The sequence below is a fragment of the Acomys russatus genome, chromosome 2, assembly GCF_903995435.1.
Source record: "Acomys russatus chromosome 2, mAcoRus1.1, whole genome shotgun sequence".
Lineage (NCBI taxonomy): Eukaryota > Metazoa > Chordata > Mammalia > Rodentia > Muridae > Acomys > Acomys russatus.
In genome coordinates, this window is record NC_067138.1 from 70571887 (window position 1) to 70599677 (window position 27791).

General features: G+C 50.7%; 1 protein-coding gene across 2 annotated transcripts in view; it reads left to right on the plus strand.

Moving 5' to 3' along the window:
- The window catches only part of LOC127204010 (regulator of G-protein signaling 3-like), a 77151-nt gene that overhangs the window by 41558 nt on the left and 7802 nt on the right, over positions 1-27791 (plus strand). For both annotated transcript variants that reach the window (XM_051162968.1, XM_051162973.1), the window contains 8 exons: positions 1253-1334; positions 2601-2706; positions 3257-3608; positions 3987-4026; positions 8654-8850; positions 11874-11957; positions 18101-18212; positions 24305-24348. In XM_051162968.1, coding sequence (XP_051018925.1) covers positions 1253-1334; positions 2601-2706; positions 3257-3608; positions 3987-4026; positions 8654-8850; positions 11874-11957; positions 18101-18212; positions 24305-24348 — 1017 coding nt within the window. The remainder of the gene's footprint in view (positions 1-1252; positions 1335-2600; positions 2707-3256; positions 3609-3986; positions 4027-8653; positions 8851-11873; positions 11958-18100; positions 18213-24304; positions 24349-27791) is intronic.

Sequence of the window (27791 nt, forward strand, 5' to 3'; positions counted from 1 at the left end):
AGAGTAGTGGTTGTGCGCGTAGCTGCTAAGCCAGTGGTTCTCAACCTGTGCTTCGCAAACCCCTTTAGGAGGGTCCTTTCACAGGGACCCTCTCACAGGGGTCACATATCAGATATCCTGAATATCAGATACTTATGATTCACAAAAGTAGCGAAGTTACAGCTATGAAATAGCAACGGAATTTTATAGTTGGAGTCACCACAGCACAAGGAACTGTGTTAAAGGGCCGAAGCATTAGGAAGGGTTGAGAATCAGTGCGCTAAGCCATCTTCAAAGCCCCAGTTGGAAACGTTCTTTAGGTGAGATGCCGTCACCGCCGTAACTGACAAAGCCTTTGCTAAACTCGTGTCACGCACAGGCATGAGGTCTGGGTCACACAGGCCTGACTGTTGTACAGCCCTACTTTCTCTGTTGCTCGCCACGGGCTTCTTTTCTTTGAAGAGATTGGTGTGGGCTTGTCCCCTCAAGGAGCCAGAGACCAAGTGCCACTCCCCCTCGGGGCCCCTGTCCCATGTACCTCGGCAGCACACGACACACAGCAGGAGCTGGGCTGTAGAGTGTTCATCTGCAAAGAGTGCCCAGGTTGCAGGGTCCTTTGGTGGAACTTCTAACTGGGGCAGTGGCCCATTATGGCAGATTGAAGCTGTGACTAGTGCAGGTTTATCCAGAAGGCCTTGGCTCTACCTATGACTACCTCCTCTCCTGCAAACTCTTTCTGGCTGCCTGGAGACTCTGATCAAGCCTGTATGTGTCGGAGAACCCCAGTGCTCTTCCGTTGACACTCGGCCATCGGCTGAGAGAGTATGTGCTAGTTTTCCCTTTCTGGTGCTCAGGGAGGGCAGCCACTCGGCGTGGCTTTATTTCTGGATCTGTAGAACAAGGCAAACCCTGGGCTAAGTCCCAAGACCTCCGTGGGAAAGGAAGCTGGGAGTGTGAGGCAGGCAGCTGGTCTTCAGTGGGGAGGGGAGATACAACTCCAGTCGGCTAAAGAGCTGGGGCTGTTAGGAGCAAGACAGGAAAGGTTTATCCTTTTCCCAGATTCCGTCCCTTCTGCCCTCTGCTTGAGCTCTCAGTGCTGTGTTTGTTTGGCCTGTAAGTCATTTTTAAGATGCCGGGTCTTAAGGAGGAATGGAAAGAGGCTGGCTGCTCCTTCTCAGCTCTGGTTCTCATGGAGAGGAAGGTGGCTCAGGGTGGGGTTTATAGGCTTCTCATCTTCGAAACACTGCAGTAACTGGACAGGGCTGTGTCCTAGATCGCCATCCCGAGGGGCAAAGATGGCTTTGGCTTCACCATCTGCTGTGACTCTCCCGTCCGAGTGCAGGCTGTGGATTCTGGTAAGTGAACGGCACAGGATGCCAGCCCTGCCCTCCCACTGGGCAGCTGGACTTTGCAGACTGTTTGAAGCTGGAGGGGGGAGAGGGAAGAGGGGGCAGGGAGGCTCACACTGGATCAGAGCCTGGGCTTTCAAAAGGAAAAGAATAATATTTTTAAATGACCTACAGATGAATTTGGGGTTTATGAAAATAGAGCCTTTTGGGGGGGGTTGTTTTATCAAAATTAAAAAAGGTTTTGTATTTTGGTTCCTGATCATTCCTGAAGAGGAACTAAACTTGAGTTGTGATGGCTGCCAGGGAGGTGAAAGCCGTTCATGAGCTTCCATGCCATCTGCAAGCCCATTTAACACTTAGAAGTGAACATTCCTAGCTGGGTGTGGTGGCTCATACCTGTAACCCTTGTGCTCAGGAGGTAGAGGCAGGGAGGATTGCTGGGAGTTCAAAGCTAGCCTGGCTTATACCATGAGACTCTGTCCCTCCCCAACACCACACACACACACACACACATATACACACACACACACACACACACACACACACACACACACACACACACACGCATGCACGCATAGACAGACAAGACATACACTACCAAAAACCAAACCAAAGCAAAAGAAAAACCTTCAAACAAAACAAACAAAAAGCAAAAACTACAAAATAAGAATAAGGACTTGAATTTGGTCCTCTGTACCAAAAAAAAAAAAAAAAAAAAAAAAAAAAAAAAAGGCATTATGGACATTGTGGTTTGTGTTTGTAATTATATTACTAGGGAGGCAGAGAAAGAGGAATCATTGATCACTGGACTGACTCACTAGCCAGAGTGGTCCACTTGATGAGTCCCAGGCCAGTGAGAAGCCCTGTGTTTAAACAAAACAAGCCAAGACAGGCCAAGACAGTGCCCTAGGAAAGACACTTGTACAAAGGTTGTCCTCTGGCTTCTATATTCATATGCATATATGTTCCTTCTCCCTCCAGGCCTCTCCCCGGCCACCTCCCCTGCCAAGAAAGATATTACTTCCTTACTGTTACAGGGAACCCTTGGAGAGGGACAGTGGTGGGGGTGGAGGTGCAAGTACAGTGAGAGGAGAAAGCAAAGGGCGCTGCCTTTGGGAGCTACCTAGTTCAGCACCTCTTTTCTCAGATGGAGCAATAGAGAGGAAAAGGACAATGATTGTCCAGTGTCACCAGGGAAGCAAAGGACTCCAGGTTCTTTGAGGAAGTCTTAGGCCTCAGTGGTCCTTGAGTGGCTTTTCTTTGTTCTTGCAGGGGGCCCAGCGGAGAGGGCAGGGCTGCAGCAGCTGGACACAGTGCTACAACTGAACGAGAGGCCCGTGGAGCACTGGAAATGTGTGGAGCTGGCACACGAGATCCGGTGACAGGGGGCAGTGGGCGGCAGAAACCTCAGCTGGTGGCGTATCTTCCCCACCCAGCCCTGGGCACACCACCTTGCCTTGCTCGCCTCTGCTCTCTGCCCAGCTGTGAGCAATTTACAATCGCTCCTCGGGGAATGCGTTTCTTGGCCTGGAAATGGAAGGTTCAGGCTCAGATGAATTTTGATCCCACAGCAAACAGCAGGAAAGATGCTCTGAGCAGACCCCTCGATTCCTTCCATGGTTCTGGGCAGCCGGTCCCACTTCAGCTAATTATTCCCTGCTACTGAATGGCTAAACCCTTTGCTTAAGGGTGTGCAAATGGTGCAGATGCAATTGCACAATTCCAAGTTTATTCTGTAAGATGTCTGAACTCCTTGACTCTGTGGGGTGACACCATAATGGTCCATTTGAGTCTGCTTCTGGAATGACATGAAAATTGTATTTCGCTTGCTCCTCCTTGGCTTCTTCCGCTTGTCCTCTGCCCTGCAGACTTCCTACCCTGACTGACTCTGGTCTCCCCAAGTCTGAACTTCTCTGTGGAATTTCTAGGAGCTGCCCTAGTGAGATCATCCTGCTCGTGTGGCGTGTGGTCCCCCAGATCAAGCCAGGGCCAGATGGTGGAGTCTTGCGGCGGGCCTCCTGCAAGTCCACACACGACCTCCTGTCACCCCCTAACAAGAGGGAGAAGAATTGTACTCACGGGGCCCCAGCTCGACCCGAGCAGCGCCACAGCTGCCACCTGGTGTGCGACAACTCTGACGGGCTACTGCTTGGTGGCTGGGAGCGCTACACTGAGATCGGCAAACTCAGTGGCCAGCACACGCTGCCTGCGCTGTCCCGGGCCACCACGCCCACCGACCCCAACTACATTATCTTGGCCCCACTGAATCCTGGAAGCCAGGTAGGGGCAGCTGGATGTAGAAGGGCACTGTGGCCCCTGTGGTAGGCTAGGATGTCTCCAAAGCAGAAAACTGGGTTGTGAGGAGACCTCTATGGTATGGCTGCTAGCGCCCAAGCTGACACACGGATCACAGTCCTGTGATCATGGAATACATGTTGGAACAAGCTGCCATGGAGGAAGTTGTGGTCTCTCAAAGAGCCACAGCTTCATGGAGCTCCTTCAGCTCTATTCCACCTCTTCTCCTTAAGGGAACCACCATGCTTCCCTCATGCCCTGAGACACTCTACTTCCTGTCCCCCAGGCCTGTGTGCAGCTAGCTGTAGGTCTGCTCTGTCCCATCCCTGGGACTGAGCTGAGTCTCTTGTCTTTCCCTTGCAGTTGCTGCGGCCTATGTACCAGGAGGATGCCATCCCTGAAGGTGAGATGTCCATGAGGCTAAGCCCTCTCGGCCCGGAGAGATAGCTGAGGTCGACCTGACTTCCTGTCTGAGTTCAGAGGCTTTTTCTGATGGAGTTGGGGTTTCCTAGCATATTGATACGGACCCTTTCTCCTCCCTGGTACCCTCTTTCGCTCACTGAAGGAGTGTGTGTGTTCTTCAAGTCCGAACCGAGGTGGTAGAGAGTATGGTAAGACCCATCCAAGAGACGGGTGCTTGGCATTTATTTTGGCTGTTACCCAGTGTTGCTAAGCAACCATAAGGGGCTCTAGACACCATGCTTGAAGCTGCACGAGATGCAGTCGTGGAATGTTGAGCTGTGAGGCCTTGGGTTGGAGCAAGTTACCACCTCCTCACTTAACCTATAAAATAAGATCAGTTGTTTCTGCTTGGGGGTGGGGGCAGGCGGGGTTGTGGTCGGGGGACTGGAGGAGTATAGGGGAAAAGAGTTGTGTAAGGGTGCCTACATGCTGAAAGGCTCTGAGCCACACAGATGTCACTGCTGTTTAACCAACTCTTCTCCTTTGGCCTGCACATTCTGGCCAGAAATGGAAGCTGGCATAAAATAACCACTTCTCCAGGAAGCCTGGAAGATGGGTCTCTGTTCAGGACTTGGCAGGGCCAGCCCTTAGGCCCTCACACACCTGCCATAGAGCTCTGACCCAAAAGTCCAGCTCGTCTGGGAAGCCATGTGGCCTGCGAGGCCCACCTTGGCTGTGACGAACATTCTGTGTCTACAGAACACCCTTGGCCTCCTTCCTGGAGAGTGGCTTTTCCCATCTTCTCTCAGATTTGTTTCTATGCTCTTTCCCTCCATTAGTGGTATGATTTGTAAAGTGGGTCCTTGGGCCTTTGGGGAGAGGGGGCTCCCAACAGGCTCAGGATTGCTGATGGAAGACACCACCTTTCACTCCCTGCTGGCTCCTGTGGGTAGTTAGGCCTAGCCTGCCGGAATGAAAGCTGAGCTCCTTCTGGGGAGGAGCCTGAAAGTGATTCAACAGTGTCTAAAAGCTTTTAATGGGCACATTAGGGTGGAGTAAATATGTCACTGCTACATGGCGACTTTATTAGGGGCAGGGCTGAGCTTGAAGTGTTTCTTCAGGCCCAGCATCAGACCCAGGGCCTGTCAGGCAACAGAAACTTGGTGGAACTTTGGCAGAGCGGCTAAGGAGAATGACTCCGGTTATTGGTATGGTTTTAAAGCCAAATCACTGAGGAAGGGACCTGGAGAGATGTGTCACCTGTGTAGGCATATGCCTGTGGGCTGGGATCCTTTTCCCCAAAAGCCTCTGTGGCCTGTCCCAAACTTTGTCTGGACTTTTATTCCTCTCTGAAAATGCAGTGCCAAGAATAGCACAGTCACCTAAGCCTCAGGGGAAGGGACAAGTAAGGAAGAGACTTACTGGATTAATAACAGCTGGTGTTAATAACAGTGGCAGTGTTTTGAATTCCTTCTGTCCAGATCTGTGGGGTGTGTATGTGTGTGTGCATGCGTGTGCGCATGCATGTGTGCGCACGCTCGCGCACATATGGAGACCAGAAGTCAAAACCCAGGAGCCATCCACCTTATTTTATTGAGACAGATTCTCAATGGGACCTGAGACTTGCTGATTAAGCAGGGCTGGCCAGCCAGTGAGCCCTAGGGATCTATTGGTCTCAACCTCCTCAGTGTTAGGATTACAAGGATTTGCCTCCATGCCTACCTAGCTTTTTACCTAGGTTTTGGGGATTAGATTGGGTTCCACACGGTTAGTGCAGCAAAGACTTCAGCAACTGAGCCATCTCCCTAGTCCCTGTATCACTTATATTTCATCCCGGTAATCCTTTTTGTATCAAAGGATATCTTTTTCCATTCCCATGGATTAATTCTTTGCAGCCCCAAGTTCTGAGTTCAGAAAGAGTGAAATTCCAGGCACATGCTTTCCTTTACACACACGTGGGGCTATCTGGAGGCTAAGGCTGCTGCTACCAGGGTGCTGGCATCTGACTCCTCTAGTCTGCCAGGAGGCAGCCTTTCAGGATAGAGTCCTCAGCCATCCCGCTTTGAATATCAGGAACAGGGACAGTTTAGCCATCTTGCACCGAACAGGGGTCTGAGGCCTTTCTAGAGCCTGGAGTGCCTGTCTGGCTGTAGTTGGTGTATGCCCCAGGGCCGCTGTCCTGTGAAGGCAGAATGGCCTCAGACTCACCACTGCCAGAGCCAGAGGGCTGCCAGGGCTCGCCTCGGAAGCTCGGAGCGGAACCGTGTAATTACTATGTCTGGTCAGCGAAACAGGTGCTGGAGGAAATGGGGCTGATACGGGGTTAGGCCAGCCGTCATCACCAGAGGTGACAGGTGGAAGTTTGCCTTCATGGGGCTCAGCAACCGGGCTGCAATCTGGGTTGTTCTAAAAAAGAATAACTTGGAAAAATCAGTTCCGGAGAGCCACACCCCTTGCCCCATATCCCCAGGGGTGTGTGGCAGTGTAGCTTTAGGGAGTGTCTGTCACCTAGATTGGGCTAGTCATGCCTGGCATCGTTTACCAGCTGGAATGACCTTGGGCAACTCGCCCAAGCACTCTAGGTAGGCTTCTGTTTGCTTCCCTGGAAAATGGGACCAATCAGTCCGCTCCTCTTTGGCAGCACAGAGATGGGTCAGGTGGCTGCTTTGTGACTCTTGATGTCTGAGGTGAAGATTCTTTGATGGCGCTGGGCAGCTGGGCCTAGGCAAGAAAAGAAATCCCTTGTAAGCCTGAGACTTAGAGCCTGCACCTAAATTTTTTTTTTTCCACTGTGGACTGTATCCTTATTTCATTTTGGTCCAAACAGCCTCAGACTCTGGTTGTCAGTCCTGCACAGTTTTACCATCTCTGGTTCAGGCTTGTACTGTGACTGTCCTGTGTCCTCACTCACAGTATGCTTCTAGGCCCAGTGGCCTTTTCTGTTATGCTACCAGGGATGGCTGGCTTAGTGTCTGAGATAACCCATCCTGCGCTCACATACCAGCCTGGCCCTCCAATCCCCATTTCTCATGGGACCTTTTTGTGAGTTTCTATCTGACTTTTGCCTGGACCAAGTGAGACAGCAAGGTCTCTGGTCTCTGCTTCTGAGCAGAGCAAATTGTCTCAGATAGGGAAAAGTCAGGCTCTGTGTTGCCCAGCTGCACAGCGTTCGGAGCCCCACAGTCAGCTTCTGAGTTAGAAAGTCATCGCTCACGTTCAAGGTGTCTTGTCCAATTTAAATCTAGTGTCGATCTTGAGACACAGGTTAGATTTTATCCCAGTGGAAGGCCAGGCTGCTGCACAGACAACCCGTCAACCCCCTCCCCCCAGCTCCCCCCCCCACCCCCCCCACCCCCGCGCCCAGGGCTAGATCACAGGAAAAGCTGTGGGACGTCTTTCCTGCATCTGTGCCCCCTGTCCCCGTCTCGGTTTTTGTTCTTTGTAGCATCTAAGGCACCCTTGAACAGGCAGGAAGTGGTTTGAGTGCCACAGCCAGACTGTGATGCTGGTCACTTCTGGGGGGGGGGGGGCGAGAGAATCGACTTGTTTTTCTCACCTCTCTGTGAGAAGGGGCATTGTGGGGTATGAGGGGCCAGTGGCGGAGGGGGGGGAGAGGGGAGAGGAAGCAAGTGTGAAACCCTCCAGGCTGTTTCCTCTGCACAGTGGCCTTGCGTTGGTGGGGAGCTTCCCCAAGAGGTAGCTGGGTCAGGCCACCTGCTCACTGGTTGCAGAAAGCTAGAGGAAGCCTGGGTTCTGAGACCCAGGCTCAGCTCCTTAGGGTTTTCCCCGGCACCAGAAACCCTAGGAAGGAGCCTACGTGTGTGTGTGTGTGTGTGTGTGTGTGTGTGTGTGTGTGTGTGTGTGTGTGTGTGTGAGCCCCATCACCAGGGCTCACTCCCACTTCTTGCACCCAGAGCACCCACAGCAAGTGCCATTTGTTATTCTCGACAAATTGATGGTGGTGGCCAGGTGGCTCCTGCCACCTTGGTTAGTGGAAGCTGTGGACCCTGATGTACACAGGCAAAACACATTGTCTCTGCCACTGCAGGAAGCAGACCTTTGTCCATAAGGCTTAGGAGGCGATGAGGGGGCAATCTGGGGTGGTATGGCAAGAGGAGGATGCGTGTGTGCCCTGTCATTTGTGACGTCACCTCTCTGCTCCATGTGAGACTGCTGGCTCAGTGAGGTTAGACCTGAAGTTTTAGACAGGAGTTTTTGTTGCATTGTGATTGTTGTTGTTGTTGTTGTTTTGAGATGGGATTATGTCCTATAGCCTAGGTCACTCTGCCTTCAGGTCCTGCTGTGTCAGGTTTCTGAAGTGTGGGATTCTTGGCATGTGTCACCGTGCCCAGACAGTTTTTTGGTTGTCAAGGCTGATAAGTAGATAACCTCGTTGTGGAGCCTGGGTCAGTGGGAGTAACTTCCCCTGTCCCAGGTGTGGGCTGGTGGCTCCATCTTAGCTCTGGGGTTGCTTGTTTCTCTCTCCCTCCCTGCCTCGGGATTCCTTCAGGCTGAGGCTGAGCCTGGCTGGGGTGGGGTTCACTGAATGGATGTTGTTCCCTGTTCTTATGGAGGCCATCCTTTGAGGAATAATGAAAGTGCCTCACCGTCCCTTGCCTGTTCCACAGAACCAGGGACTACCACTAAAGGGAAATCGTACACTGGCCTGGGCAAGAAGTCTCGGCTTATGAAAACAGTGCAGACAATGAAGGGCCACAGCAGCTACCAAGATCGCTCAGCTCTGAGACCGCACGTTCCACATTCAAGCTACGGCACCTATGTCACCCTGGCCCCCAAAGTCCTGGTGTTCCCCGTCTTTGTGCAGGTGAGCCTGTGGCACGCCCCAGGGCTTCCCAGGAGGAAGTGAGGCTAGTCAGGGGCTTTGGTACCAGGACTGGGGGTGTAGCTTCATCCAGGATCCAAGGCCTCCTTCGGAGACAGAAAAATGGCTCCATACTCTGAAGATTAGAAGGGAAGCAGAAGTTTCCAGAAGGCTGTACAGAAAAATGTGGAGCCATGAGAGGGTCCTTAGCTTTCCTTCCCAGCCACCTCATTATCTGGGCCTGGGACAGGTGCACCTCAAAGTCTGGCACTAACAGTGATGGAGGCTGCCTCATCCAGAGGCAGTTTATGTTTAAAACTGACTGAGGGAGAGCTTGTGTGGCTAGACCGTTTACTCAGGCGAATGCATATAGGAGCCACACACATCTTCCCTCTATTCTCTCAGATCTTCATTTCTTCCCCTGTTCCTGTCAGTGGTTTCATCAGCATACAAAGTCTTTGGTTCTGTTACGGCATTTTCAAACATAATTTGTTGTTATTGTTTTATCCTTCTCCCCATCCTCTTCTCCTGCACCCCTGCCTCGCGTGCTTGTCCTTCCATTAAAGCCTCTTTTCTACCTTCATGTCATCTATATTCTATCCCCTTCCTTCCTCTACAACTCTCTTCTCCTTGTGGTTCCTTTTCTGGTTAGACCTAGACACACACACACACACACACACACACACACACACACACACACAAACACACAAAAGCATGTAAAGTTAGATTCTGCACATGAGAAAGCATGTACTATACTTATTTGTCTTCTCAGTTTGGGTTACCTACCTGCCCATTTTTATGCAAATGCTATAATTAATTTTCATGGTTGAATACAATTCCATTACACATATGTACCACATTTTCAATATGAGGGTTTTAAAAAATTAGTATGTAATTATCATGTGAGCCAGCTATACTACTTCTGAGCACATGTTCAAAGGACTCTATACCCTAGACAGAGATCCTTGCATATGTATTTTCATTGCTGTTGTAGTCACAATACTAAGGATCTTAGCTTAGACAGCCATTAGATGGTGAGTGGGTAGTGAAAATGCTCTACATTTCTTTCTTCCAAATCTTTATTATTTCTGCTACTCAGATGTCACTTATATGAACATTTAGGTTGTTTACACATTTTTATATGTAAAAAGCTCTTATTTTCTACCATGCCCCCCCCACACTTTCCTTTCCATGTAGGGCTGGGGACCCAACTCAAGGCTTTGCTCCTGCCGTGCCCACACTAGCACTAAGCCATCCCCACAGCCCTTGGCTTTCTAGATACCTGTGTATCTCAGGGCGACCCAACTCACCATTCTCCTTCCTCAGTATCCTAAAGACAGGACTATAGGTGCATATTACCTGCCTGGTTATTTTTGATCTTGTCTTTTAATTTTTATTACAAATTAAGGCTGGCATGCTGGCCCCAGCGGGGGAAGGTGTATGTCGCTAAAGCCTGACAACCCAAGTCTGATCCCTGGGACCCATAAGGTGGAAGGAGAGAGCTGACTTCTGCAAGTTGTCCTCTGACCTGCATACCCACGCCATGCACATGCCTGTTTCCACATATACACATACACATGTGTATTTGTGTGCATGCCTGTTCCACATATACATATGTGTGTGCGCACACACATACATAAATATAACACAATGTTAAAAATATTTTAAATTAGGTTTTGTGAGTTTTTTTGCGGGGGGAGAGAGGGGTCTCTATATAACCCTGGCTGTCCTGGACCTCACTATGTAGACCAAGCTGGCCTTGAATTCACAAAGATCTGTTTGTCTCTGCCTTCTGAGTGCTGGGATTAAAGGTGTGTGCCACCACACCCAGCTTAAACTAGTTTTTAAAAGTATAAAAATGGAATAATTTTAAATTGTGACGTACTCAAGCTAGGAGATGGTGGTGCACAGCTTGGGAGGCAGAGGCAGGCAGATCTCTGGGTGTGAGGCCAGCTGGTCTACAGAGTGAGTTCCAGGACAGCTGGGGCTACACAGAGAAACCCTGCCTTGAAAGAGAGAGAGAGAGAGAGAGAGAGACAGATAGACAGACAGACAGACAGACAGAGACAGAGAGACAGAGACAGAGAGAGACAGATATAGAGACAGAGACAGAGAGAGGAGAGAGACTCAAGATTAAAAAAAAAAATGATATAACAATGTGCAAAACAAAGAATTAGAGTCAGTACCCACCAAGATGAAGCATTAACCAGTACTCTCCACATGGCTGCTGTCCCACATCTTCCTCATTGTGGTGGCCTCCCTTACCACCAGAGACCACCCAACCTGGCTTGATGACTAAACATGCTTTGTTTCCCATCAATCTGTTTACACATCCCTAAGAGGTTGGTTGCCTCCTTTTGAAGCTCTATCCCCTCTGTGGTGTGCAGGTGATGCTTGTTTCATTATCTTTCTCCAGCCCTTTGCTTGAGGTCAGGGACTTGGGGGCCACATGATAAATATACGTTCCTCAAGCATAGGTGCTTCTGGGTGGGTCAGATAGAGTTTGGGTGTGCTCTTGGAGCTGGATGAGACAGAGTGGTGAGATGAGACATTTGAGTGGGAAGTGGGAATTGGGTTGCTGAGGAAACAGATGAGGGGAAGGATTCAGTTTGTTCAGCCTGGGACCTGGGCAAGGCAGAGAACCTTCCTGGCCTCGAAGAGACTTGAGTGGCCAAATAAATCTCTTGGCCCAGGGCCCTCAAGATGCCTCCTGGGCCTGACAGCAGAGACCTTCCTCTGAGGCATATACAGGACAGAGGAAAGCTGGGAGGGCCCAGGAGCTTGGTGTGGGGGCGGGCACCAGAGGGCTGCGAAGGCCTTGAGTATGTGCCTGAACTTCCTGTAGAGAGAAGCAGCGCGTTTGGCAGGCCTGGGTGTGCAGAGCCGGGGTAGAGTCTGTTTCCAGAGTACATGTGAGGGGTGTGTGGGGTCCCAGGTGGGGGGGGGTGGGCAGCCTTGTCTTCTCCCTCTGATCTGGCTTTGGCAAGCTGCCCTTTGCACTCCCACTCAGCGTGATTGGCTTTCAGCCCCTAGATCTCTGTAACCCTGCCCGGACCCTCCTGCTGTCGGAAGAACTGCTGCTCTATGAGGGGAGGAACAAAGCTTCCCAGGTAAGGCCCGCACAGCCCTGCTGGCTTTCTTCCTGGATTCTCTTGCCCTCAGTTTCTCTCTTACTCATGGTGAGCTGGACAGCCTTGTGGGTGGAAACCGGAAACTCTTCCAAAAGCCTTACTGAGTGGTCACCTGGCTTTTTGCTTGCCTACTAGTTAAAACGGCACTCTCACTGCCTGTGATCATTGGTATGGTCAAAACATACCTCTAGTCCCTAAAAAGACATGTTATTTATCCTGAGTTCCTCTCAGGAGGAGAGAAGATAACAGCTTATCCCAGCTGAGAGAAGTTTCCCCCAAAGACGAAAGTCTAGCCAAAGAGAATTGTTACAGGAATGTTGGAGTCTTTCTCTATGACCCCAAACCCTAGACCCCTCTCTGAGGACTCCGTGTGTGGTCACCCTCCATATCTCCCCCTGCCCCCAGCTCTAGCCCTGTCAGGGGTCAGGGGTAGGCCTTCTGTCATTCTTCTTGGGAGCCAGCTTATCTCTAGCTGGGGAACTTTTCTCACCCACACAATCCCGACAACTGGCCAGGTCCCAGCTCTGTCCTGAGATGGACACAGTTTAGCAGAATTTGGAGCCCTGGCATCTGGCTGTGCTACCAGAAGGCCCTGGAGTGAGGGCACAGGGCTCGCTGCAGCTCAGGTGGGGCAGCTCCGCCAGGATGAATGGCCACTTGGATCCCTGGAAGGATCAGGAAGCTTGGAAACAGGAAGCTCTGTCACTGGCTTCTGGTGACTTCTGTCTTCCTCATCAGTCTTTCCGTCAGAGCAGTGGGGTCTGCGCGTGTCTGAGGCAGAGGGCAGGGTCTGAGGCTAGCCCCTCGCAGCAGCAGCAGCAGCAGCATTCTGGGCCCTCAGTGTGACAAGCGCTAGCACAGGAAGTTGACTTTACTTTTGTTTCGTTGTAAACGAGCGGAACACCTGTGTTCCACGTGAGTACTGTCCCTTTTACGTGGGCTCCCTGGGGAGACTGTGTGTGTGCCTCTCATGCTGATGACTGGTGATTGTTTTAGTGGTATGGGACTTTTCACAGTCTTGTGCATGACTCAGGGGCATGAGATGCTGGTGCAGTCAGTCAGCAAAGATCAGCCTGGCACAGTAGCTCTGTGTTTGTTGTCTTAGGCCAAAGAACATTAATGGATGAGGCCTCTTAAAAGCATGGAAAGCAGAATGTAAGCTTTATTAAGAAAGGTCTCAGAATGGTGAAAAATTGAGGAAAAAGAAGCTAATCTCCCGAGTGTGTGTGTGTGTGTGTGTGTGTGTGTGTGTGTGTGTGTGTGTGTATGTGTCCCAGTGGAGGAGAAACTCCATTGTCTTTCCTTTGTTTAGGTTTTATGAAGCAATGGCAGAAACTAGACAGAAGCCAACACAGTCTCTGTTGAGGTTGGTTAATTCTCTGGGCTGTCATGGGACAAGCCAACCAGAGCCCCCATTCTTTATGCCTGTCCTCGTGGGCCTACCAGGGAGACTGCTCATATACTGCCCACACAGTTATGGGTGGTTGAAGCCTTGCTGTGTTCATCTCCGCCTTTAGCTTTGACCTTGACTCTGCTAGTTCTTAGTCACTTGACTTGGCCACCTACCCTCCAACCTTGCCTGTGTCTCAAGGATTGTTAATTATGCTAAGATTATTCTCTCATTTGCAGGATCAGCTTGCAGCTTTACCATGGCAAAGGGAGTTAACTCCACCCCAGCCACCAAGTTAGAGTCTTTTTGGTTGCCTCCTTGTCTGTGGAGTGGCCTAGAGTGTCAAAGCTTCTTGTTAGAAGCCATCTTTGCTTACAATTTAATCTGTTAGAATCAATGGTATATGAAAAAACAATGCCATTTTATACATGCTTTAAGGGGTCCCTGGAGCCAGTGGCCTGCTGTCAGTGGCCCAGAGCCCTGTCCTTCCTCTTCCCTGACCATCTTGGCTATCTCATACCCAACTATAAGCCCTGACTGCTAGTTTAACTTGTAACCTTCCTTGCAACCCCAGGCTCCGTTCTCACTGCAGCACATGTGAGCACCTTGAGGCCTTTGCCAGGGCCTTTTCATCTTACAACTGCATGGAGCTCAACTCCTGTACCTCTGGGACTGCTGATGTCACTCTGGACCTCTCTTTGGAGAGCTTTCTTACTGGACGTCAGCTTATCTACCTCCCAGTTGCTTCAATGGAGAGAAATCTCAACGGGAGACAGGATCTCAGTTGTAAGAGTGAGAAGTCTCTTGGTGCTGGGTTTGGTGCCTAAGCGTGTGGCTGCAGGTAGGGTATGCAGGGTCAGAGCTGGAGAGGTGCAACTGTATACTTAATGTGCCCGGAAGAAGTCAATCAGAGGCATCAGCCACCTAGAATATACTTGTATGTCTAACTTACTCTCTCCTGTCTTGCTCACCATTAAACACACAAACATTAGGCATTGACTGTATATCCTCGCTGCCGATGTATGCTACATGCACAGTCCCAATTATCCCTGCAGCATCCTCACATGAGGAGAGGAAAAGCAGGCACAATGAGGAAACTGAGGCGGGACTGTGCCATGAGCCAGGACCCAAGAATCTCAAGGCTGGTAGGGAACGGAGCCAGGATTAGCACTTGGTTCTCTGACTGGGCAATGTGTTCTGTGATCCCTGGCACTTTGAGTATGTTTGTTAAACCAAACTATAGTTGCTGTCACAGTTCACCCCGCATCCCCTCACCTCCTCCCAACACACACACACACACACACACACACACACACACACACACACACATCCTTGCCTCTTGGATCTTGGAAACTGAGAAATAAGAGAGACTCCCCCCTTTACCACTGAAGGAAATAATTTGACGGCAAGAAAAGTAACTGCCTCCCTTCTCCTCGAGTAGGGTAGTAGCTGCCCGGGAGGGCTTTGGTACCATCTCCTGTTCCTCACACTGAAAATGGAAAGCAGCTACCACTGTACATCCGGCCAGCTTCTGAGACTCTTAGCACCCTTTGGTCCCCGGAAGTCACAGATTCTAGTTAGTTCTGGGTCATTCTCCAGGGAACAGCTTTTCCCAGAGTTTCTGGGAATGGGTTTCTGAATGGATGTGCGTGGCCTCTCCACGCAGCAGAGCCTCGAGCAGGAACATGCTAAGTAGCTGGAAGCTCTGCATTTCTTGAATGTTCTCTCTTGCTTCTTTAGCACGTCTCTTCTCTGAGCATGGTAATGCTAGGGAGCTGCTGCAGTCCCACAGCACAAACTGCCTTGCCCCCTCCCATCCAGAAATAACTTTTGCGGCAGCCTTTTTCTTTTTTCTTTCTTTTTTTAGACGGGCTTTATCTGTGTATCTGACTTGGAACTTATTTGTAGACTGGCCTCCATAAAGGCTAGCCTTGAACTCAGAGTACTGCCTGCCTCTGCCTCCTGAGTGCTGGGATTAAAGGCATGCACCACAAAGTCAGTCATGACAGCCTCTTATCCACACATCCTGACAACAGTTCTGGTCATGGAGGATTCAGCCAGACCTTTGCTAGGTTCCAGGAGTACTACGAAGTCCTTCATGCCACACCCTCCCTTTCACACTGACTCATCAGGTTTACCATTAACTAAAGCGTCAAGGTGTTGTCTATAGCCTCAGCCCCATGGCCGGGTGCCCAGGAGAAGGCTTTAGTTAGGCCCACTTGGGAGAAGTATTGTAAGGATTCTGGAACTAAGTCTTGGAACTCTGGGACATATATGTATTCTAGAAGTGTGTGGAAGCCTCACCAAGGCCTCGGTATGGTAGAAGGCAGCAGGTAACTGGACTATGGAGATTGGGGGAGTCACTATTTCACAGACTGTGGGACTCCTGGAGAGCAGGGTCCGCATGCTTTGCCCTGGCATGTCCGCCATCTGCTTTGCCGCCAGCCCTGTGCCAGGCCTGGCCTCTGCCTGACCGACCTTTGGGGGAAATTTTCTCTCATGCCTTAATCACTTCCTGTCTAGACCATATTCTCAGCTCTGGGAACCAGGCTGGGGCAGAGGCCTGTGGCTTTTCTCACCTTATTGTGGCTCCTCCCACAAGTCTTAATACAGCCCTAGGCTTTTCTTTTTTTCTTTCTTTTTTTTTTAAATTTTCTAGTCTCACAGAGACCTCTTCTAACCTTTCCTCTGGCAGCTTCCCAATGGGTCTGGAGGTGACAGCTAGACCTTCCCTGACTGGGGGACATGTTTTTGTGGGAACATGAGGATTTGCCTAGAATAGCAGCTGCTGGGCTTTGCAAACCCTCCTCAGACAATACATTGCCATTGAGCCTCTGAAACACTCCACCATTTTCCTTCCCACGCTCACTGACTGTACTGTCTCCTCTGCTGTACTCACAATACCAGCTCTCTGTCTAACGTGAACATTAGGAGCAGGCAGGGGCATGAACCCTCACTGTGTAGCCATGGGGAAGTCACTTAGCCTCTCTGAGCAGTAAGGGGCAGTGACAGATGGTGTTTAGGTGGGGACATTACAGTGCAGGAATAGGTGCTCAGCAGCTGGGAGCTGGGCTGGGCAGGGCTCACTATAAAGATCCCTTCTGGCAAAGATCCTAGAGCTTCTGTGCTTGGGACCTGTTGGAAGGGGAGGTATGCCCTAAGATAGCCTGCTTAAGGACATCCCTGCTTAAGGACATCCTGAATGGTCTCTGTGGTTCCAGTTATTTCCAGCTTCTCTGTTTGTGTGACACTCGAGATGGCAAGTGGGCCTTTGAATATATCTATAGCTACATATCTACACACACACACACATATGTATGTATATATGTATGTGTGTGTGTGTGTGTGTGTGTGTGTGTGTGTGTGTGTGTGTGTGTGTGTATGCGCACATAGCCCAGTTTTCTTGCTTGGCTACCAGCCTGTCGGCATGTTTTAGATATATACAACCATGGCAGGCTTTTATTTTTTTAGTTATAGAAGTGCTGCTGGGAACATCCTTCTATGTTCGTATTTATATATTCATGCATCTTTGTAGAAGAGCCTCGGAGGTGGGGCTGCGGGATCCCCTTTGACAGCGTGCTAGCTAAATGTCAGCCCACTGGCTTTTCAAACATGCTTAACAAATCATACACTCACTGTGGCCTTCTGGGTGAGGCAAGGCCTTCTGGTGGGCTCTTCTAGCTTCAGAAGAGATGGCCAAACTTGGCCCCTTGAAGAGGAACTATTACTATTTTACTATCATTAATAATAATAGTAATAACTATTATTATTATTATTATTTTATTTATTATTATGTATACAGAGCTCTGCCTGCATGTACATCTGCAGACCAGAGGAGGGTATCAGATCACATTATAGATGGTTGTGAACCCCCATGTGGTTGCTGGGAATTGAACTCATAACCTCTGGAAGAACTGTCAGTGCTCTTAACCGCTGAGCCATCTCTCCAGCTATTATTATTATTATTATTATTATTATTATTATTATTATTATTATTATTATTATTATTAAAACTGAAGCAGGATTTTATGACCTTAAGGAAAGGCTACTGCAGGACAAAGAAAAGAGCAGTGTAAACCTTAGTGGACATACAGAGCCAAGTGGATTTTTTTTTTTAGCCTAAAAATATGTGCAGCACATCTGTCAGTTTACCTATAATGCCTACAAATAGCCTTTATTTTGTTTTTGGAGCATAAAGGAGACTAGCTGTTATGTACAAGCCTGTATCGGAATGTTAGTAACCACCGTTTTCTTGAACTGATTTCTCATTGGTGCACTACAAAAATAGCTGCAAGAAATTTGGTAATAGTACATGCTCCTTCCCTTCACACTACAGAGAGCTCATAGAAGGAGCTTGAGGGAGCCAGGTGTGGGGTGTGGTCTGGGGATACCCCAGGGCCTGAGTAGGGCTCCTTCAAGTGAGGCGAGCCTGGGGTGACTATGGCCATAGAGAAACCAACAGAGCTATGAGGGCAAGAGCCATTGTTTCTTCTGGTTTATTTGTAATTTTTTTTTTTCTACTTTGAACAGGGGAAGTATAGAAAACGAAGGGTTAAAGCCAGCTGCCCCCACAGCAGAGCAGGCCTCTGTCACTAGCAGGATCACACTTGGAGTCCCTTCTGGGTCTGCCTGACACGGATTGGGGGTTTCCTGGACCTCCAGCGGGCCTTGTGGTTCCCTGCATCCTTGGGACAGCAAAGCAGACAGTTGTGTTTGCTCTCTCCCTGAACAGGTAACACTGTTTGCCTACTCGGACCTGCTGCTCTTCACTAAGGAGGACGAGCCTGGCCGCTGCGACGTCCTGAGAAACCCCCTCTACCTCCAGAGCGTGAAACTACAGGAGGGTAAGAAGATCCTGGACAACCCGAGGGCCGCTTGAAGTCCAGCTAGGGAGTTTCTAGAGAGCTGACTGCCGGACTCAGTGGGGCGGGGCACCTGAGAACGTGCTGTCATGTGTTGCACACTAGGATGGTGAGCCACCATCGCTATACCTCGATCTCTGTAGGAGGTGCCTTCTCCTCGGGAGCATTTTGGACTCTTGAACCTGTGTTTAAGCCCCTCAGTTCTAGTGTGGCCTTGGGAAGTTAAGTAACTTCTGAGCCCATTTCCTCTCTCTTAAGTAGGAAAATAATAGCACTTGAGAAGGCTATGGGGTTAAGTTAGGTCATTCATGTGAAGTGCCTGGTTCCAAACAGGTCCCCAGTAGGGGCTTCTTGACAATTATCTATGGACTGTGTGGGCCTGGCCAGACCCCCCAGGAAGCTGGAGCATGCCTGGTTGGGCCTGGTGAGCAGCAGCAGCAGCAGCAGCAGCAGCAGCAGCAGCAGCAGCAGCAGCAGCAGCAAGCTGGGAATTTCTAACCCCAAACTTTCCACTGGGAACCAGGGAACGGAAAGCCAGCTGGGAGTATCTGTCGAGCTTGTGGGCTTTGGCGCCTGAGGTCTCAGCCGAAAGGGGCTCGGTTTCCTCTCCCAGATTATGCAAACAACAACAGACCTGTGTGAGCTCTGGGCAGCAGGGGCACAGGAGGAAAATATTAGCGGTGAAAGAATTCTGTTTTGGCGGGTTTTGCTCCAGGACAACTTCCTGACTGTTTGCAAAGCCATCCCATGTGCTTGGCGCCCTGGCCACACTATGCTGGTCTGCCTCCTCAGAGCTGGCCTCCCCATGGGAAGTCCTGGCTTCCTGCTACCCTCCCACCTTCCCCTGTGCGCACATAATCACACGTGGATGCCGAGTATATTCATCCTGCCTTCCCTGCCATGCCCCCAGCTCAGCTGACCTGGTACCTGGTTAAACTAAATGTGCATCTAGAGCAGAGCAGTGTGCAGTACTACACTAGGTCCCTGGGGACCTGAGCCCTCACTGCTATACGCATTGAAGGTCCAGGGCCATAAGCCAAGACCCTCACTGACTCAGCTTCCTGCTAAATGGGAGGAGGGAAAAGAATTGGGGCGTGGGGGTCAGGGGCGGGGTGAGGGCTGTTCTAGCTGGCCGCCTTTCAGGTGGATCTGGGGTTGGAGGGTAGAGAGAGCAGTGGTCTCAGCATTGGGAGCCCAGACTTAGCTTCACTACTGTCATAGTACGTTTGTAACCTCTGCGGGCCTTTTCCTTTTTCCCCCTCGTAGTTTCTCTGTGAAGGAAGGATTCAGTTAGCCCTTTGAGTTCCCTCTTCATCTCTGACACCCCCCAGGGGGAACCCGTGGGGCTCCTAGGAGAAGTTGGCTAGTATTCATATTACCCGGCTGGGGCTGGCTGGGTTTCCCCTTCATGGGTCCCCCAGAGCCTGAATTTGATGCTTGAAGGGTTTAGACACTCTCTCCTCTACCAGGTAGTGATATTCTGGGTGGGTGATATGAGTCAAGGGTGGAGAGGAGCTCCCAGGAGACTGAGGGGCATGCAGATGTGGCGTCCTAGGGCTGGGACTGTGTCTGCCTGTAGATAATCGGACAGCTACATGAGAGCTAAGGGTGGGTGGCCCAGGCAGCACATCCCAGACAAGGTGACTATGAACGTGAGAGAGTCTATGGACTTGGTTGCCATGAAAGATGTGTACCTGTATGGGATTTCCTTTGTAGACCACAGACTTAAGAGAGTTTGAGAGTGACCTCTGGGAATCCTAGAGCTGCTGAGCTGGAAGGAAATGGCTAAGTGACAGGAGCACTCTGGCCACATGGTCCAGGGCTTAGATTTCTTTCCAGACACCAAATGGAGTGTTTGTGTCACCACCTTCCATGACCCCCACTGCCCCTGCTTTCCTAAGATAGGTTTCATGTTCTACCAAAGTCCAGTGTCCCTTGCGCAGCAGCCAGACGCACTTGTGGGACCCATCTCTTGGCTCCTCCCATATGCAGCAAAGAGGCCCACTACTACAAGGGAGGCCTTTAAGAGATACATTTGGACCAGGGCGTGGTGGCACATGCCTTTAAAATCCCAGCACTTGTGAGGCAGAAGCAGGCAGATCTTTGTGAGTTCAAGGCCAGCTTGATCTACAAAGTGAGTCCAGGACAGCCAAGGCTACACAGAGAAACCCTGGAGAGAGAGAGAGAGAGAGAGAGAGAGAGAGAGAGAGAGAGAGAGAGAGAGAGAGAGAGAGAGAGAGAGAGAGAGAGAGAGTCCCTGGTGGCAGAATGGTCTTTGATTAACCATGGCACAAGGCTCCTAGGTTTCTTCTCAATATCAGGTCATATGTATGCAGAGTCCAATTTAGAGGGCCATAAAGGTACTAGACAAAGAAGGCATCCAGCCTTCCTGGCCAAGCTGGGGCTGACAAGTGCTGCTCCCTGGCAGGGCAGAAGCTACCCTACTTATGGGACCAAGGACTGACTCTCTTGTGACCTGTTTGTTAGGGCCTGGATCTGCCCAGGACTCAGTAGGGAGCATGACAAATATCAGGTGACCAGCAGATGCTTGTTCTTGTAAACACTGAATGGCTAAAAGAAGACCAGGAGTGCTGCCTTAGCTTGGAGCTGGGGTATCTCCCCACACCCCAAAGCTCCAGACTAGCGGTCATTCCTCTGGAGCCTCTTCCTGCCAGCTTCTCCCAATGTCCATCAGGACCGAATGGAGATGCGATGGGGACAGGCCGGAGAGCTGGTGCTAACAATTGGGACATCTCCAGTCAATGGCGGGGGAGGGGGGCATTAGGGGGAGCCCATTGTGGTCTCTTCCTGCCACCGCTGCCTGCTAGTTTTGCTACTCTTTGTGTTTCTGCCTCCCAGGCGGCCAGCATCACGCCCACAGTGTATCTTTCTGGCTTGGCCTGTTCTTAGACATGACCTGGAAATGTCTATCTGACTCACGGGCTCTCCAGGCACACTGGGGAGCCAGGCTGCCAGCTTGGAAACTCAGCTGCTTTGGCCCCAGTTGCTGGAATGCTTACTTGACATTTTCTAAGCTGTCCTCCATGTCCGTCTCCGTTCTGGCCACTGCAGTGAGAGCTGAGGGACAGGCCTCTCCACTCCGGAGCTCCCAGCTGGGTGGAATTGCAGAAAGCCCGTGGCAGGGCAGAAGTATGATAAAAGATTAGAAACCCAGATATGGGGAGTAGCTTTCTTCCTGAGTTCAAATCTCAGCTCTGCCACTTACTGCTCATGCAGTTTGTTGTCCCACCCTGGCCCTGCCTTTGTATGTCGAGATTGATGACAAGAGCTCTCTTGGCCTGCCTCCACTACTAGAGGTTTGGTGAATCTCAAACCAGCAGTAAGATACTCTCTGGGTAAAGGATAGATGGGCAGACATGGACCAGAGAGCCTTCTCTGGGCTCCACCTAGCCATAATTAGGGAGCCTCCTACATGGTCTATGCATTACATGGTGGGAAGTAAGGCCCACTCTGGGACCGAAGACTCCCTAATGAATTGCAGAATAGCAGAGGCAGTTCGTGTAGTTCAAGGCAAACTGCGGTGTTGCTGCCTCAGTGTCCCTCTCTTCCAGCTGGGTGGACGTTCTCTCCACAGTGTTTTCCAGAGCTGTGGACAGTCCTCCCAGGCACCTCAGCTCCCTTGGGTTGTCATTCGTTTATAAGGCTCTGAATCATACTTAGCACAGGTCCCATTCCGTCCTGCTGTCTGTCACACTGCTGCCAGCACAAGGCTGGGACATGGAACAGATGCCGGGGAGAGTTTGCAGCATTGCAGCAAGGCGGGAGGGCAGGGCTGGTGTCAAAGCACAGAGGAGTTGTCATTCATCAATGGCTTCTTGACCAAGGACCCCAACCTCAGCTCCCATCTCTGCAAGTTTTTCCTCTCTCTGTCCTACTCTGTACATGTAGAACCTCTGCTCCCCTCATTGCCTGCTCCCCAAACCCAGGTTTCTATTACTTTCTTATGTGGATTACAGTGGCTCTCCCATAGACTAGGGTCTGCTAGGAAACATCTCAGTATGTTTTCCTTTCTTTTTTTTTTTTTAATGGTTTATTTATTTTTATTTCATGTGCATTAATGTTTGGCCTGTGTGTATGTCAGTGTGAGGCTGTTGGATCCTCTGGAACTGGAGTTACAGACAGTTGTGAGTTGACAAATGGGTGCTGGGAATTGAACCCAGATCCTCTGGAAGAGCGGCTGGTGCTCTTAACTGCTGAACCATCTCTCCAACCCCTCAGTATGTTTTCTTAAGCAAAATGAATCCCTTCCCTGGTCTCTCCATCTCACTAACACAAGGAATCCATAGAGACATTGGGGATCCACTTCTTTCTTTCTTCCTTCCTTCCTTTTTAAAAAAGATTTATTTATTTATTATGTATACAGTGTTCTGCCTGCAGGACAGAAGAGGGCACCAGATCTCATTATAGATGGTTGTGAGCCACCATGTGGTTGCTGGGAACTGAACTCAGGACCCTTAGAAGAGCAGACAGGGCTCTTAACCTCTGAGCTGGCTCTCTAGCCCCTGGGGATCCATTTTCTTAAACACTGCAGATTTCTGAGGCAGGGCTCTCTCCCTCTTCAACCCATCTCCAGGCAGGGAGAAGATTTAGTCCAGAGTGGACCCCCATTTATTATGGGACATTTTGTTCTGGTTCTGCTTGGCGGTGCTTGTCTCTCAGGAAGTGTCTCCTTTGCTTGAAGAGGTCTGGCTTCCCTTGGCTAGGTCTCTACTGCCTGTACTTTTAGAGCTTGGCTTGATGCGCAGTCTGTGGTTTTACCTTGTAGGTTTCTCTTTGTGACAGACCTTGCTTGGTTTGACAGTTCCTTTGCCTTTGAAGGGGACCCTGCTGGTGCTTGGCATTCGAGAGGCATGGCGTTCAGTGATGGAGTGTGGACTAGAGGCCTGGGCTACACTTCCTCTTTACCACTGAGTGACTTCACCCCTGAGTCCTATGCTGTCACATGAGCCATGGATGCTGGGAGCCATGCCTCCTCATTGGTTGTCAGGAGGAATACAGAAGCAAGCACTCTCCCAGGGAGCTACTCTTAGCCCCTGAGCTGATTGGTGGAAGCATTTGGTACAGCAGTTGGCTCAAGTCACTGTGGTACTTCCAGGGTCCCTGACACTCCAAGTGCTTGCTGTTACATATGTGGGATGGCTACCTTCCTCACAAATGACACCCTGCTTGGTTAGGCCAACAACTGGGTGTGCAGGGCGTTTCCACCCTTCCTAGGCCTATGTCCAGATGAGTGTTTCATGGAGAGTGTGGCCAAGGCCTGAGGAGAGGCGGAAGTGAGCAGGGCAGGTGTCCCGGTTGGCTGCTTGTGCTTTTCTGGGCCCACTGGCACATCTCCATCTCCACATGCTTGGCCACTCTGTCTCCACATCCCAGAGTTCCCTTCCTTCCCACCTGGAGTCCTCTCTCAGTAAGAGTCTTCCCAAAAAGGGAAGGGAACAACCCGCTGTCCCTCCCTCTTCTTTCCAATTATAACTGGTTAAGTTTGCAATCCTAGACCAAGGGTGAAACCCTTAGAGAGTGTGGCCATGTTGAAAAAGCCATCTCCCAGCATGCATGGCGATGGGATTGGAGACTGGACCTCCCTGACCGGTGCTTTCCTTAGTGAGAACAAGGACTACTCAAGAATCAAATAGCTCCCTGTTCAATTTCAAAATGGCAAAGGCAGTGGATTTTTTAAGAGAACCACCCCCCTCCCCTCAAATGTGCTGCTTCTATGCCCATTTTTGCAAGGACTCTGGGCCACAGAAGGCCTCCTGGGGTGCAGACAGCTTCCTGCACCTGACCATTAGCAGTCAGAGGGTCTCTTTCTGGGCATGGGGTTCCAGCATTACCTGAGTCAGGCTGACTTGCAGGCAAAAGCCTTTCAACTGTCCATCACCTGAACCAGTGAGCCAGTGAGCTCCATTCTAGAGAATGCTCTGCTCCCCACACTGCCTGCCCTCTCCTCCCTCAGGCAACCTCCTTGGTGAGATAGCTAGCTGTGCCCGGCGGGGCTTTGATTCTGTAGCCAATCCTAATGTGGGTCTTCCTTTTCCTTTCTTTTCCCTTCAAAGGCTCTTCAGAAGACTTGAAATTCTGCGTGCTGTACCTGGCAGAGGTGAGTACCCCCCCCCCCCCCCCCCCCCGCACCCTGAACTGGAGGAGAGTAGAGCGTGACCTGGTACTTGAGGAAATCGGGCTTGAAGTTGGCCTCCTTATAATCTTGCAGTGTCCCAAGGCAAAGTCAGGGGTTGTTTCCTGCTCTGTAGAACTCAGCCCGCCCTGCTCTTATCTCTGTAAAAGGACAGCTAAACAGATGGTATCTGGGATGGCCCCTGAGAAACCCTACTTGGGACCTCCGGTGTCCCTGCACCTGTAGGCGGCCTGAGGGCGTGGCCCGACAGCTGCATACTGCCCTGCTTATTTATTTAGTAGCCTGATCTTCTGGAGATCACCCAGCTCCCACGCCTGCCTCTTTCACCCTCTTTTTTCCAGGAAGTACCACCCACCACCCCTCCTACCAAGGCTTGTCAGTGTTTCAAAGGCCCCGCGCGGTAATTGTTCCTTCACCTGGGCCAGACAATGCAAGCTAATGCAAACACCACACCACCACATGGCTGTGCTTTGCTCCGAGCAATGCCCATGAGGGGGACTGACACTCTTGATGATCTCTGACTAGAAGCTCATGCAGGCTCAGACAACTGTACCTTTCAGGAGCAAAACCGAACAAACAGCTTTTCTGCTTCGGCGACGCGGTTTGGTAGGGTGATGAAAAACTTGAGAGCCACCAAGCCGTCCAAGTTCTTTTCAGTTTCCAGGGCCATTTTCTGTCCCCAGCCTTGTTCTACTGACATGTGGCATCTGTCCAAACAAGGCCCATCCCTGCCCTTTGCTGTCTTGTGTCTTGCCAACCGTCCTGGAAGCCTGTCTATATAGATGGGGAATGACCTAAAGGGCTGGCCCAGGGGAATATACCTTTCTGAGAAGGAATCTGTGCCGTTTGGGATTGAAAGCAATCCTTCAGTTCCTGGCTAAGGTGTGAGGTATATATCTTTCAGAGCCCAGGGGCAAGAAAGTTTGCTGACAACTTCGTTTTAGGGGTGCTAAGAGTGGCCAAGAGGCAGTAGATGGCGTCATAGTAGAAGCTGGGAACTCAGATGCCTGAAAGGAGACCCGTGGGCTGTGGGGGTCCCAGCCCAGGCTCAGGGGTGGCTGGTAAAAACCCTTTCAGTTCTGGAGGGGTTTTGGTTCTAACAGAGCCAAGTGAGTAAAGTGGAAATGGGAGAAAGGGTGACAGAGCTGTGCTCCTCTGGCCCTGTGGCCCCTCTGGTCCCTCTGGCTTCCAGTCTGCTCCACCAGCTTCTGAAATGCAGCTCCAGGTTCTCTAACAGCAAGAGAGCTTCCTGCCAGACTGGTGTTTTGTTTTCCTGCCAGTGGCGCCTGAGGCCTCCTTTCTAGTTCTCTAAAGACTGTGGAAAGACTATTGATCTGAGGCCTTGAATTTCCGGAAAGCACCAGGTGATCCGACCCGGAGAGACCAGGAGAGTGCATCTCTTGGGCAACTGGGAGCCTCTCCTCTTAATGGGCTGCTATTAATGAGGGGCAAGCCTGTGATGCAGGGAGGACCACACTGCTTGCTTGTTCATAGCCCTGAGTGTTCTTGACACAGTTGGTGCTGGGTCCCATGGAGATCCTGCCCCTCCCAACCCCCAACCCCAAGGAAATCTTAGTTAGAATATCTACGGAATAGTTTAGTCTTCATTGCATGATATGCAAATGGCCCCCCCATAAGAAACTTGGAGAGGATATGAGGTTTGGAGAAGGGTTCCCCCTTTGCCTTCAGAAAACCACAACTGCCCTGGGGAGCAACGCGGCTTGGTTCTGAGTAGGGTTACCCTAAGCAGGTTTTTGGTTTTGATTTTGATTTTTTGAGACAGGTTTTCTCTGTGTAGGCTTGGCTGTCCTGGAACTCTCTCTGTAGACCAGGCTAGCCTCGAACTTGTAGATCCGCCCACCTCTGCCTCCCCAAGTGCTGGGATTAAAAGTGTGCACCATCACCACAATTCCTGGCTGCTCTAAATAGGCTTAATCCCAAGGACAGGTATTTCCCAAGTCCTTGCAAATCTGGAACAGATGCAGCCCACAGCTGGCTTCAGAGCCTGGGCCAGATTGTCCTCAGGAGCCTCGCTCTCTCCTTTGTAAGGTGGGGCTGACTCCATTCATTGAAGAAGCTGGTTCAATGGGTGACCGAGGAGGAGCTGGATTTGCATCTTGGCTCTGCCATTCCTTGAGTGATCTGGGGGCAGGCTGTTTATTCCTGACACAAGGCAGTAAGGTCTCACTTGAAAGGTTGTAATGTTTAAATGAGATTCAATAAGACAATGCCTCTAAAACAAGCCCTGAGCCCCTGGCACCCAGCGTGCTCAGTGAGCGGTTAACTGGTAATTAGATTAGAACTGAGGGAGGGCTTCTGGCATTCGCATTCATTTACCTCCCATTAGAGGTTTCACAAATGACTCGCTGAGCTTTTAAAAGGCCAGCCGGGTGGACTATCTCCCTTCCCAAGTAGCACACCTGCATGATCATGCAGACCAAGCCAGATCCCAGGTTCTGGAGTCAGCCGGGCTCTCCTTATGATGGGACTGCTCAGAGTGGCAGCAGGATCTTCCTCGCCCACTTGCCTCCTCGGTTCACTGGGAGAGGATGAGATGGAACACGTTTGCCACGGCCAAGTGAACAGGCTTCGGTTTTTGCTGAAGCTGTTTGGGTTTATACAAAGATAACTTCAGGAGCAAGGAGGTTAAGGAAAGTGGGGGATTTTAAAGAAGCTAAGAGGAGCAGGGAGTCTGCTTGGATTTGAGGTCATGGTCAAGTCCAGGAGTCCCCCACCTAGTGTTGTGGGCTCAAGTTTATGTAACTGAGAAGCCTGTGTGTGGCCAAGCACCCCACAGTCAGAAGGCCATGCCTCTGAGGGGACGGCATGAAGGTCCCTTTAGGATGGCTTACAGATTTGACCCTGGAGTCTGCTATTGACGCCATTGAGGAAGTCAGAATTGGAACTGACTGACTAACTGGGTCATTTGGAGCGCACACGGAATTATGACAGATGGTTCACATGTGGGGCCAGCTGGGCAGGCAATGAGGCCTCACAGTTTGGACAGATTTGGGCAGGTAAGGATTTAGCCTCTCTTCAGGGAGCTGGCTTCCCCCCCACACCCCCACCCTCTGTCAGCTAAGACAGTCTTGGAAACTCAGGCTCCTCCCCCCAAAAATGTTTGTCTATCTAATACAGAACCCCACCCAGGGTTAGGTCCCAGGTGCCAAGGACGTCTTCTAGGGTCGGAGGCATTGTAGCAGGTTTTAGTTTCAAGCTGTCAAATTCAGTCCTGCCCTCTGCTGCTGAGACTGACAATAAGGTCATTTGTCCCTGATCTGGGGCCACCATTCTTTGAAAGGAGATTCCATGGAAGGCTCTGGGCTCAGCTGCTGGCTGCAGTATGAATCCTATGTCATCGTTACAAATGACCTGGTGGTCCTCTCGGGTAAGAAGAGCCTCATGGC